At 35.0% G+C, this 13,479-nt stretch overlaps 1 protein-coding gene across 2 annotated transcripts in view; it reads left to right on the top strand.

Moving 5' to 3' along the window:
• The first annotated feature begins 2,619 nt into the window (after positions 1-2,619).
• Positions 2,620-13,479, top strand: part of LOC108687190 (mitogen-activated protein kinase kinase kinase 4) — a 12,153-nt gene continuing 1,293 nt past the window's right edge. Inside the window, exons 1-16 of one of the 2 annotated variants that reach the window (XM_018192840.1) lie at positions 2,620-2,757; positions 4,749-4,889; positions 5,313-5,589; positions 5,792-5,983; positions 6,116-6,309; positions 6,438-6,863; positions 7,039-7,284; positions 7,516-7,740; positions 8,064-8,477; positions 8,664-8,774; positions 8,850-9,009; positions 9,075-9,531; positions 9,758-10,123; positions 10,221-10,408; positions 10,485-10,653; positions 10,735-10,857. In XM_018192840.1, coding sequence (XP_018048329.1) covers positions 2,675-2,757; positions 4,749-4,889; positions 5,313-5,589; positions 5,792-5,983; positions 6,116-6,309; positions 6,438-6,863; positions 7,039-7,284; positions 7,516-7,740; positions 8,064-8,477; positions 8,664-8,774; positions 8,850-9,009; positions 9,075-9,531; positions 9,758-10,123; positions 10,221-10,408; positions 10,485-10,653; positions 10,735-10,857 — 3,772 coding nt within the window. In that variant the 5' untranslated portion in view covers positions 2,620-2,674. The remainder of the gene's footprint in view (positions 2,758-4,748; positions 4,890-5,312; positions 5,590-5,791; positions 5,984-6,115; positions 6,310-6,437; positions 6,864-7,038; positions 7,285-7,515; positions 7,741-8,063; positions 8,478-8,663; positions 8,775-8,849; positions 9,010-9,074; positions 9,532-9,757; positions 10,124-10,220; positions 10,409-10,484; positions 10,654-10,734; positions 10,858-13,479) is intronic. The other variant, XM_018192841.1, reaches the window with a different exon arrangement.

Genomic DNA, 13,479 nt, shown 5'->3' with positions numbered 1-13,479 from the left:
TATATATCTCGAAGTACTATAGATAGTACTAATATAACGACTAGCTGAGAGAAAGAGATGTAAAGATATCGCGCCATAGAAAATTTGTTCTGCATACCTTCAAGATCGAAGTACCGCGCGGTACCCGCCGAATGGCTTTAGCTACCAAGATTTTCGAAAGAATGAGGGAACGAGTGCAAGAGAGGGAGAGAATGTGATAAGGGAGATAATTAACCGTGTGTGTGCGAGAAAAAGAGAGAGAGATGCCGAGTGATAGAGAAAACACATTTATGGCGGTCATATGCCATTGTAATTTAAAAAAAAAATCTTTCGCCCTTAAGAGAATGTTTTGTGCGCAACGGGATTAAAACTAACGAAAACTCGAACCTCGAGACGCTGCCAATTTTTCACATGACGGAATGCAAAACGAACAACGATAGCAAGTGTGATATGGACAAAACGTGTGTGAGTTTCACGTAGGAAAGAAGATCGCGAAATGTAAACAGTCGCACCGTATCACAGAAAAATTTGTACTTTGCTACATAATTATGATATGCCCGTGCATTATAACAATATGCGAAACAGAAAGGAGGAAAAAATACAGAAGTAATAACGCGATAGATATTTTTTGATTATATTTAATATTAAAAATTTATATACAAATTAGTAGTGTTATATTATTAATATTAATGTTTACAATCTAGTAGCGATATTATTATTTTATTATTATGCAGATAATATTGAACGAGAATTAAAAGAAAACATTTTATAATCGTCAATTTATATTCTTAAGATAATCTAGCACGTAAATTTGGTCATAATTTACGATAAAAGAACATTTACAAGTTCAACCTTTTTATTCAAATTATTTTTAATTACTTTCTGAATTCAACAATAAAATAATCAAATTTTTTTATTAGCAAATATAATTTGAGAAAAATTCCAATTTTTTTAAGTTTTCAATTTTTGAGTATATAGACTTGCAATCAGATATATGTGTAACAAGATGGAAAAAAAACAAGATTATTACCAATTAAAGAGATCGCACGATAATATTTCGATAATCGATGAAATAGGTGAGGACAAGCTTGAAAGTTCGTCTCGATACTCTTTGGCGAAACTGAATTTTTATTGAGACATTCCAGAAGAATTTCCCACAAAGTGCTTCCCGCTCCTCGACTTACTTTGTTTCGTCGATTAATAGGATTAGATTCATTAGATATTTGATTCGAACTATTGATTTGAAGATCGCGCCTTGATCTTCTTCTTTTCTTCGCAAAATTTTCATTTTCGCGTTTGTCCCCTGGAACATGCTTAACTCTAGGATTCGACTTAATTTCTGCCATATTTGCAAAATGTACACGATGTAAATTCAAATATAGGTGAAAAGCGAATTCGTTCGCTTGTTCGTTTGTTTCATGACGTTTATCACTTCACTATTTTAAATAAATTGAATGTGTACTGTGGGTTTGTCTAATTAAATTAATATTTATACTCGTATTCATAATCAAGCCTTATATTTAAAGCTTCCTTAAATCTTTTAGATGCTCTACGAATTATTTATTGGGCATCTAAAGATAAATTTAAGAAAATCTTAAATATAAGATCTGACTATGAATACGGACCTTAGATTTTTAAGAATGGAAAGATCTGAGATCTCGGCAATCTGTTCAGGAAATTTCAACGGAAACATCGTACATTGCGTTCAGAATCACTTTCCTCGAAGGATCTTCGAAGTGTCTCCTAGAGTTAAATAACGTTATCCAGTTCTTCGTACTTCGCCACAGACATGAAAGTAGATCTTAAAGTAGCAAAATCTATCAAAATATATCGCATGTCCCTCGTGAAGATATCACACGCACGTACATACATAAACATGGTGCTATGTCATTTTCTCCTTCCTGAAACATCGAAATGTGTATATTTGGCGCCAGGCATGCGTTTCGTTCCTTTTTTTTTCATCTTCCTCCTTTCCAAGCTGAGACGCAAAGCTCGGCGGTATTGTAATGATAGAATTCGCGTCCTTTTTCCATTTCTGCAACTATTAGGGGATCCTCGTAGCAATATTATCGAGCTATTAAATTAACCATCGAAGACACGAGATATAAACACAAGATGCAGAGAGACGCATAGACATTGTATTTTAAACAATATTATTTGTTGGTGCGAGGATATAATGAAAACTACTTGTACTTTTCTGAGAAAGCTAGAGATTGTTTAAATAAAAAAAATTCATAAAAAAAAGAGCTATCGATTCTAATTGAAATAGTTGATTATTCCATATCCCATGAAAGAGATATAAGATAATCCAGATTCCTAAACATTTTTCAAAATCGGAGAGTAAGACGGAAAGATACCAGCATCATTTTATTTTATCAATATACAGGATATACAAAATAAACCATTCGACATTTATATAGTAGATAATACACAGCATTTCCAGTAAAAAAAAATCGTAGTAGAAAGCTTAACCGTTTCTGAGATACAAACAATTTTATATGTTAGTATCAACTCCTATGTGTTTGAGCTTATTTGTTATTCCCGCTTCTGCCAATTATCGATACATCGACAACATACGCTCGCTGGTGGCGCCTGCGTTCTCCGATTTCACGAAATGACGTCGTGACGATCGGCAATGAATAGTGACGACGTGCGCGTTTTTGTTACGTTAGTGGTGAGGTAGTGACGAGCGACGATGATGCGTCGAGACCTTAGATTGAGCCGTGTCGCAAGAGTTCCTGGCAGCGAAGTCGCCGACGAAGACGTCGACCATGCCAGGTGGGTTCCCGGCGATCGATGTCCAGCCAGCGACACGTGGCTTTACGTGACTCGCCACGGTCAAACGCGGACTCCGAAAGATTCCGGATTGACGGAGCGACCGGCAGATCCATCACTCTCGGTGATGGGCTCTTTGTTTACATATCGCAAGACAACCAGTATCGGATTAGATTTCAGCTACTTGGCGCATGATAGGAATTTACCGTTGATCCTACCGTCGTTGCCGGCCGCGCGAATCAGTCGCGAATGGTTCCCGTTATTCATTCCGTTAGTGTGATAATCCGGCGACAAGGCATCGATGACAACGACGGAGATTCCCGATTGCGAATTCCTGGCAATTTATCGCGCGAGACACGTCGCTTCTCTTTTGCTCGTCGGTGTACAGAGAGATTCGTGAATACTTGTCTTTTAATTTCTTTTGAAAGAATGCCACTCAAGAAATGAAGATTTAAAAAAGTTTTTGTATTCATGGTTGTTTTTGTGGTATATAATAAATACTATCAGGAAGGAAACATTAATTGTTCACAGCAATATTGTTTTATACAAAATTTTTTATGCAGTAAAAAAAATTCTGATTATTCTTTTAGATATTAAATGTTATAATAATCGTTATTTTTACCGCTATTTTACTTTGCAATTTTAATTTATTATCTTCTGTTCAAATTTTTTCAAAGGTAGCCAAATCAGGTTTGAAAACAGATTTTGCAAAATGTTTATTACAAATTTTGTCGATATTAAATCAGTAGAATGATGCCAATCTTATTTTGGTAGAATTTGCTGGTGTATTTTTAACATTTTGCTTAATGAAATAGATTTGTTAATGAAATAGATTTTGCTTAATGAAATAAATTTGTTCAAATAGATAATTCTATCAAAAACAGATTTCTCGAAATGGATTACTAATTAGCAGCAAATCTACAAAAATATAATGAAATCTATTAACGGAACGTGATGGCAGATTGATAGCAAAAATCGAGCACAATTTGTGTAATCATTTTTTATAATCATTTTTTATAATCATTTTTTATAATCATTTCTATAATATATTTTGTTTTTTAATAATTAGGAGATGAATCTAAATCCACCTTTTTCTGATTAAACTACAACTAATTGAAAATATCATTGAGAAACATGATTTAAAGCGTAAATTAGCTGTAATTGATAAATGAATTATCTAACCCTTTACATCTGATATCTAGACAGCAAGACTTTCCTTTTTATATCGAAAAAGATGCAAATTATTCAACAAGATAAAAAATGTATTCTTTGTACTATAGAAACGATGAAAATAATGAACAAAATCTATAGATTTAAATGTAAAGAATGTAATGTCGATCTTCGGGTAAGTGATTTCTGAGTACTATTTAAAAAATAAACTTTTAGTACATTATTATTTACTAAAATCATTATTTCGAATAAACATTTTTTTTAATGTCCCCTGTCCGAAAGAATTAATGTCAACCCACCATAATATTCTACTAAATCTACTGGCAAATTACTAAAACTGTATTCAGATTCTCATCCTGATATTATCTTTGCTATTCACTGAATGTTAAACAAAGATAACATAATATTTAAGGAGCACTCAAGGCAAATCTAAATATGCCATACTGCAAACTAACATTTTGTTTAATATAAGTTACTATTCATTTAATAAATTTTCTTCAAAAGAATTATGCGTAGGTTTGAATGCGTGAGAGAATTTATGAGTATAGTTTTCATGAGAAGCTAACCAATTTACAAGAAGTAAATTTATAAGAAGTAAGATAATTAATTTATAAGAAGTAACATCAAGAATAAAAAGATTTTTGCGCTCCAACTACTGTACTTGACTCTTATATGCCCATTTCATTTTGAAATTAATTTTTAATTAATTCATGATAACGTTTTTATTTCTGAAGCAACATCCCGTCTTTATAAAATTTCCCGACGACAATCGGCGATAAAGCTTCCGGCGGAAATTTATATTTGATTAAATATCTTATTTACAGTAAGAATGATTCAATCAGTCCGCCGACTGACGAGTTCGAAGACTCGTTACAAGCGATGTCGGATATGTACGGACACACACCGCCTAGGACTCGTCTCAATCGTAAGAAAAGGCACATGAAGCATAAGCTTGCGTCAGGCAGGTGCGTGCAACAGAGTTGCAAATTAAATCCGCGAAGAATCGCTGGGAGTCCAATTATTATTAGATGCGTTTCAGTTGACACATTTGCGATGCGTTATTTTGCGATGAAACACAAATTGAATTTAACGAATAATTTTAAAACATAAAGCTCACTTCTTTTCGTCCTATATGCATTTTATACTTTTTAAGATATAGATCTATAGCACAAATCTCCAAGGGACAAGGGAAATCTCCTAAGGATAAAGAGTGTTATCCGATGAATAATTTTGAAAATTGCAAATTACATAAGAAACATTTTCAACGTACAAAGAAATTGCTTTTCTGCTTTGCAGAATTTTCAAATAAATTAACTCAGTCACTAATTTGATTGTCATACGAGTGGCTATAAAATATGCAAATTATCTTTAGTCTTTGTCATTTGCAGCGATCTTAAGTCAGTAGAAAAAGAAGCTAAACCAAGAACAGCTATCCATCGACGCAACACTTTGGACACTATCATCTTTAACGAAATGTGCGATAAAGCGGACAAAGATTATGAGGATGAGACGAAAGAAGATGTGAAAGAGGGCAGGAAAAGCAAGAGAAGTTTAAAACTATTGCGGGGCAACGAAAGGGATCTGAAGCTTGACGTAGAGGCTGCCCACAATTATGCCGATAGATATACCGGCGAGATAGCAGTATCGACGCCAAATCAAATCAAGGTTCAAAAAAAGCAGAGAAGTAATTTTGAGTATTAGCTACGTTTGGAAAAAATTCAACAATCGTCCTATGATTAATGCACATTTCTGATGAATCACATCCTTTTTTCTGATCCATCAAATGTTATTGCTTTCCAACGCAATCGTTCTTACCTTTTTGTAGATATATTTGGCATTTAGTCAATAAATATGCTCTTTCTCGCAGGTCGAGACTAGAAATAGATTCCGCTGCTTACGATCTAAACCCGTTGACGTCGAGGAAAAGAAGGTGGAGCGTGAAGACAGCGAGCAAAGCGTGTTGATAAATGAAGAATGTTTACGCGCACAGTCGCCGAGAACACAGAGCTTCAGAGAGAGAGAAATCTTTCATGATACATTCTCTTTTTTGATAAAATTGGTAAATATTTTATTGCAAAATAAACTTGAGCTAAATCAAATGCACTTTATTATTAATACAGTGTTATATTTTTTATTTTTATATTTTTATTTTTAATTACTGACAAAATTATCTTTTTTTTTAATTGCGTAGGGAAGCACAGAACGGAATAATTGTCGTCGTCAAATGAGTCATGAGGAGACTCGATGGCAGAACGAATTAAAGGACTTGATATGGCTGGAATTGCAAGCACATCACGCTGACCGTAGTCTAATAGCGCAGGATGAATATCTTTGTCGCCAACGAGAGGCAGTGGAGGGTTTACTTTCAGAAATAATGGAGTATAGGTAAGCGGAAATATACTTGAAGGAAAATCTTCAAGGAAAAATTTGCGATACATAATAATTTTAAATACAAAAAGAAGAATGGTAGCAGTTATTGATAGCGTTAAGAGAACGCAATTATTGCATTATAGATACGATCCCATCGCAGAAAGAGAAGACGCGCAAGAGGGAAGCTCGAGTTGCGTCAGCCCCGGTGATATTGCGAGCGATCGATCCACGAATTTCGGTTCAAGTTCAAATATCGAGCTGGGCGTATGTCCAGGTTGTCTCTCCATGTATTGCCGTGCGTGCGCTCGTGCACAGGGAGAAGCATTGCAGCAAGTGGAAGCTCTACTGGCTCGCTTGGAAGTCGCGGAGGCTCTGTATCCATCCTCTCATGTGTTCGCCGTTAATTATCCGTTATACAAAAGCCCGGAATTCACTGATAGGGTGAAAGCTATGTGCCTCTGGTACAATATGACGAAACATCATCGATTCAAATTGCAGATATTAGGCAGATTACTTATGATGCTACATAGCAAGAAGAAACAGGACGACTTTAACGATTCCGGCATCAGGTATGATTTGATTTGAATCGCGTTACTCCTGACAATAGCTCTAAATTGTACTATTTGAAATGGAATTTTATTTCATTTTGCAATGTGTTTGAAAAATAAGATGCTTTGGAATTTTTCTATGATGTAAGAAACTTGAGATATAGAAACTTGGATAATCAATTATTCCTATCTTTAGTTCGCGATCTTCAGATACCGTCGATTCTGCGGAGCGACAATCCATGGTGCGATTCGAACTACCTCAACATGATGAAACTTCCAGTCCTTCCGACAGCAATAACAGCAATAATTCTTCGATCGGAGGTCTATCATTTATATCGCAATCACTGCCACCTACTCCAGAAACCTCGTTCTCGTATTTTGAGGATGAAAGAGTCGATCGTCTCGATTTTTATTTAGTTGAATTTGATCGACACGCCTACAGGTACGTTTTGAAAAATGTATACTTAATGTATCAAAATCTGTTTTTAATTTTTAATTATTATTAAATTTGATATTTATATTTACATTATAAAATTTACTAGAAATTTCTTTTGTATCCTTATTTTATTTCCAAGTAATTAAATGAAATTTTAAACTTATTAGCTATATTAGAAATATGACTTATGAAAACTATATAACGACGTACAATTTTTGTTTTTGTTTTTGTGCTTAGAAAATACATTGAAGACGTACTTAAAACGCGAGGTCTCCGGAAAAGTTTGAATTTCTTGGATCGATTACATACATCTATATTGAGAAAAGCAAGATTAACTTTGGAAAAAAATGATAACGAGGGATATGATAGTAGCGCAAATGAAGAATATGAAGGTGATAAAGAATTACGACGGTATGGTATTTGGAGCTCTGAGGCGAAGCAATTGAATCTACCATCATACAGGTGCGTAGAATTTTTTATTAAAAGATTTCTTGATTTTTAATATTTTTTTATTTTAGTTTAGATATTGTGTTTTTTTATCACAATATTTTGATTCAAAGACATAAAAATTTGTACTTTTATCAAATAAAATTTAATTAATTAGATTAAACAAAAGGAAAATAAACGTCTATATGACTGTGTTTTTTTGTTTTTAAAACATTGTTAACTACTTTGAAACATTTTAGATAATTTTTTTTTTAGTTGAAATCGAAAGAAATGATAATATTAAACCATGTTACGCTATTGATTAAAATAAACGATTATAGTAATATTTCTTTTCTTAGGGCAGCTTTTGTGTTTCTTTCGCGTGTGCCTCTGGATGTTGTCCATGAATTTTTAAGGATGAGACTGGAACAGAAGCCGGAGCAACCAAGTCCATTGTCAGTTCGACAGCTCATGCGGGAGCTTCGTGAAGGTCTCAGGATTGCTTGCATCCATCGCGATCGATTCTCCGCACATTCTCGTGCTGCTATCGCTAGTGATCAAGCCTGTGAAAGTTTGTTCGAAGAAGACGTCAAGGACTTCGACGAGAGCTTGAGGGCCGTGTTCGAAGTGTATCTTGATTATCTTCAGCAGTGGGTAGACATGGTACAACACGACAGCTTCCACAAAAATCTAATTATGGACGAGTGGTTGTTTGTCAAATCCATTGCTGGAAATATAAGTGATGGATACAAAATTGCTGGTGTGAAATTCTAGTAAGTAAATTATCAAGATGAGTAGATATTTTTTATATAATTGTATTGAAAAGATAATATTAATAGAATGAACTAAATGGAATTAATATAATTAAGAGAAAACGATAAAAGTTAAATTATTATTAAATATTCTTTATTTTAATTTGCATTGTTTTATACATTTGATATGAAAGATATTTCTTGTAGTAAGATTGCACGTACGATGATCAAACAAGTGAATGAATTTTTCGTCGAACGGACTCGCGAAATACGGGAAATTGCAAATTTCGAAGAGGAAGATGACGAGTTGTCAAGCAAGTAAGAGAAAATTTCCATTTATTCATCTCAGTTTCGCTGCTTTTGTGAACTATTTTTTCTGTAATGAATGCTTAGATTGCATCAGATGAATGTGGGTCGCGAATGGCAAGGAATGTTTGTAGAGAGTCGGGAGAAGATTGTGAAGAGCATCAATCTCGCCAAATGCTTGAAACGTGACATTGAGAAATGGCCTGTCTGCGATCAGGAATTGGAGGAATCATTAAAATTGTTGAAGGTAAGATTATATAAACGATTTTATAACTATTAAAAAATCAAATCTTCATGTTCATATTTGTATAGAATATAGTCCTGGATTTGAGACATCGTATAACGATGGTAATCGAGGATTTTCAAAACGAAGCCAACAAAGTGGAACAATTAAATACCGAGAATGACCAGTTGCCCTTACGATCGAGAATTCGTGAGATCCTCCATCAAGCTTATAAAATGGGCTTTGATTTTCACAAGGAAATGTGTAAACTATTCTCGCTAGAAGAGAAAGCTATTCTAGCGCGGGGTTTAGTATCGTTTGCACTATTATGGATGGAGTTCGTGAGAACAAGATGCGAGCGTGGTCGCGGTTTGAGGCCTAGATGGGCAAATCAAGGTCTGGAATTTTTAATAACAGTATGCGAACCACAAAACACGAAGCATCTCACCGATCAGGAGTTTGAGGAATTAAAGATGTGCATGGATCGCTGCATATCTCATGTTGTGGGAACCGTGTCAGTTACGGGATCAACGCCGGAGACTGAAAGTAATGATTTTTAGTCATTAATTTTAATATGTGCATGATTACTATCCATTTATCTTTATAACTTTAAGTTTAATAGAAATTATAAATATTAATTTTATTACATTAAATGTCCGTTTTGTTATATAAAGTTAGCAAAGTTTCTGAAATTTTCTGAATGAATAATTTGATGTGAAAATGATTAAATGAATATATTTTATTACATATCATTGGCAACATTTGTTTTCAGGCTTGAGAAAACTGTCGCGATCAAGAGCTTCATCACCTTGCCATGGTCGCACTAGAACCGCAAGCATCAGTGTCTCTCAGAAGCCACGGGACGCTTTAAAGTCACCCGAGTTATTGGTCAATGTGAAGAAAAATAATTCGCCGAATATAGTTGACGGAAATCTCGCAGTGATAATAAACATGCCCGAGCGAGGTACACAAAGGTACGAGATGGTCATACGTGCTATCAGGAAAGTCGAGAATGAACTTGACGAAAGATTACGAAGCCGGGAACTCATCGGACAAGTCGTCGACAGGAAAACAGTGGACAAAGTTCACATCAAGGCTAGGCGAGTTACATTTACATGGCAGCGAGGAATTAAAATAGGTACGTTTTATGATCATTTGGGATACAAGTAAAAAATTCTTTTAATAGATAATTATAATTTTTAGTGTTGTTATTTTAATTAAATTTTATTATGCAGGCCAAGGAAGGTTTGGTAAAGTGTATACTGTGGTGAACAATCAAACTGGTGAATTGTTGGCCATGAAAGAGGTACAACTACAACCTGGTGATCATAGAGCGATCAGGCGTGTTGCCGAGGAATTACAGATATTCGAGGGAATTCAGCACCAGCATTTAGTGCGATATTACGGGCTAGAAATTCATCGTGTACGATAAACAACAGAATCGTTATGATATATTAACTTGTGATTGTCGCATTTATTACGATAAATTTTGCTTTCAGGAGGAGATGCTGATCTTCATGGAATTTTGTGCAGAGGGAACTCTCGAGAGCTTGGTGGCAGGTAGTGGTAATGGACTGCCAGAATCTTTAGTCAGAAAATATACTCATCAGCTTCTTTCGGCTGTGGCAGCACTGCACTCTCACGGAATTGTTCATCGTGATATTAAAAGTAATTACATTTGAATAAGATAAGCTGTTCTAAAATCCGTGCTATTTTTATGATTACATAACATTTTTTTTCTTTCCACAGCTGCAAATATTTTTCTAACAGACGAAGGTAATAGTTTGAAACTCGGCGACTTTGGCAGTGCGGTGCAAATTAAAGCACATACAACTATGCCTGGCGAACTCCAAGGTTTTGTCGGTACTCAAGGTTAGTATTATTTTAATTGTTATGCATTAAAATCTCATACATTTATTACAATTGATTAGAGATAGACGAAGGAAGAAAGAGAGAGAGAAAGCATTTATCGATGTTTTAGGACAAGTCCTCTAAGAATATAAAAAAAATGTAATTTTTAATGATATTAGCAGTACAATCGCAACAAAGAATTTGTGACAGAATATTCATAGCGAGAAAATAAGGATTGTCCAAGAAAAAAACCTTCCCACATAAAAACTCACATATTCTCCAAACCACTTTAAAAAAAAATTTCAATTTTTTAATTTAGTAGGCTTTGCAATGAATGTAAGAAACGATTGAAACAGTTAGTTTCATAATCGCTTTGTTCTCAGTTGCAAAATGGCAAGTAAAGTAGAAACACGCAAATCCATAATCAACATTTTTCAAGAACACCCGGAGTGGAGTTTCATCAAAATCGCGCGGAAGGCGGAAGTTTGCAGAAAAACGATATCAATAGTCATTAGGCGTTTCAAGGAAGACTTGACTATCAACCATAAAGAAGAATCTGGAAGGAAAAAGGGTTTTCAGAGTCTAAAAACAGCGAAGAAAGAGGGCATCCGAGGAAGTGACCGAGACCATCATAAAAAGTATGATGGAGGCGATTACAGAAAAAATGAAAAATTTTTGTCAAAATTTTTAAGAATTATTAATTTTTAAGAATTTTTAAAAATATAGTTTTAATTGTAATTAAAAGACGTTTCTAAAATGGGTTTGCTTTTGAAAATCGGTCAAGTTTGGAGAATATGTGAGTTTTTGTGTGGGAAGGTTTTTTCTTGGACAGTCCTTAGAATGTCGCGGTAGCATTACAAATTACTAAAATTAAAATTACATATTATAAATTACAAATACAAATATTACAAAAAAATTACACATTATAAAAATTATCGATATTGCTAGAATTGCAAAAATTGACAAGAATTGACTGAAATACAAAGTTATGAACGAGAAGTGTGTTCGCAAGTATGAGCGATATGATGTTGAAATTAAGAAGAGAAAAATGACAAAATAACGCAATTTATTTAAAACTGAAATAGAGTTATGTGGTAGATAGAAGATATATGAAACTAGAATGAATTGAAATGAGATAAGATAAGATGAGATAAGATGAAGCAAAGTTATGCGATATTTACAAATTGATAGAAAATGAAAATAAAAGATAGAAATGAAAATAAAATTGAAATGAAAATAAAATTGAAATGGGACGAAACAAAATGAAGTAGTGAGATGTAAGTTATCCATCCCTCGACCTGCCGCAGCTGACAGAAGAGCGCGCGTTTAAAAGCATTGAGCGAATCAGAGTCTCTGATTTGAGCAAGAAGATTATTCCAGAGATTGGAGCCCGAACATTGAAAAGAAAGATGGTAAATGAACGTTCTACAAGTGGCAACTGCGAGAACTACGTTGGAAGCAAGTTATTATGAGGAGGAATGTGAGGACGGAAATTACAGAAAAAGTCAGGAGGAGGATGCCGGATCGAACTATGGAAAAGAAGAGACAATAGGTAAGATTCTTTTGTCATCCGCGGACAGCCAGCCCAGTGAGCGGTAGTGCTCAGAAACATGCTCATCTCTACGCAGATTTAAAATAAAACGCACGCATCAGTCTTTTTAGCTTTATTTTTTTGCTGGCAAGTTAAATCGGTGAGGACAGCCGCGCAGTAATCGAAGATTGGAAAAATCAGCGAAGTTACAAGCTGAGTGCACAGGCGTCGAAAGACAATTTTTGTGATAATTCAACCTCCATAAGACCTCCATAAGGTTTGACACATTTTTGACTTACTTGTTCCAGCTCAAGGCGCTGGTAATACAAAGACCAAGATTAATCACTTTATTAGTGAATTCGATAGGTGCTCCATCGAACATAATTGTTGCGCCTGAGAGAGGAATGTTATTTATAAATCTAGCGCTGCCAAGAATAGAGAGTTGCGACTTAATAGATGAGAGACTCTGCAACTGCGTTTCTATGTTCGTCACTTTATGTAGAAGTGAAGAAATGAGACCTTTAGAGGTGTCAGATTCTGTAGAGGAAGTTATGTGCAGAGATATTTTCTGCAGACGCAGAAACAGTCACGGGAACGCCGGAAGTCAACGATCTCCTGGAAAGTCCCTGATTTTTACATAGTGGACAAATCGGCTGGTACATGCCAAGATCCATCATATCAGCGAAGGTGAAACTCAATACATTCTTCGTGGAAAGTGTGTTTAGCATTACGACCGCAGTGGAGCGCATTTGAGACCGCAATGAACGAATATTCCGCAGGAAAGCGTCATCGTGAAATATGTATAATCTAAAGATAGTTTGATCATTGACAGCAGACGCTGTGATGCCGCAAGTGTATTATGAAACATACGCATGTGGGCATACACAGACGTAGGCACGTATGACCTGAGACGTATATATATACACCGGTTGTTCGAAGGCGTGTGCATACTGGATTCAGAGACAAAAGCGATCGATCTCGAATCTTCTCCGAGTTGAAACAGACACGAATGTAGCCAGAGATAATTACAAAGATCAAGTAGTACTCACAGATGAGGGGAAAAATCAAGCAAGACAAGCTCTGATCAATGATCTGAAAAACGAAGGTAGAGT

Source organism: Atta colombica, unplaced genomic scaffold, assembly GCF_001594045.1.
Source record: "Atta colombica isolate Treedump-2 unplaced genomic scaffold, Acol1.0 scaffold200, whole genome shotgun sequence".
NCBI classification, from domain to species: Eukaryota; Metazoa; Arthropoda; class Insecta; order Hymenoptera; family Formicidae; genus Atta; species Atta colombica.
This window is presented reverse-complemented; position numbering and strand designations above follow the sequence as displayed.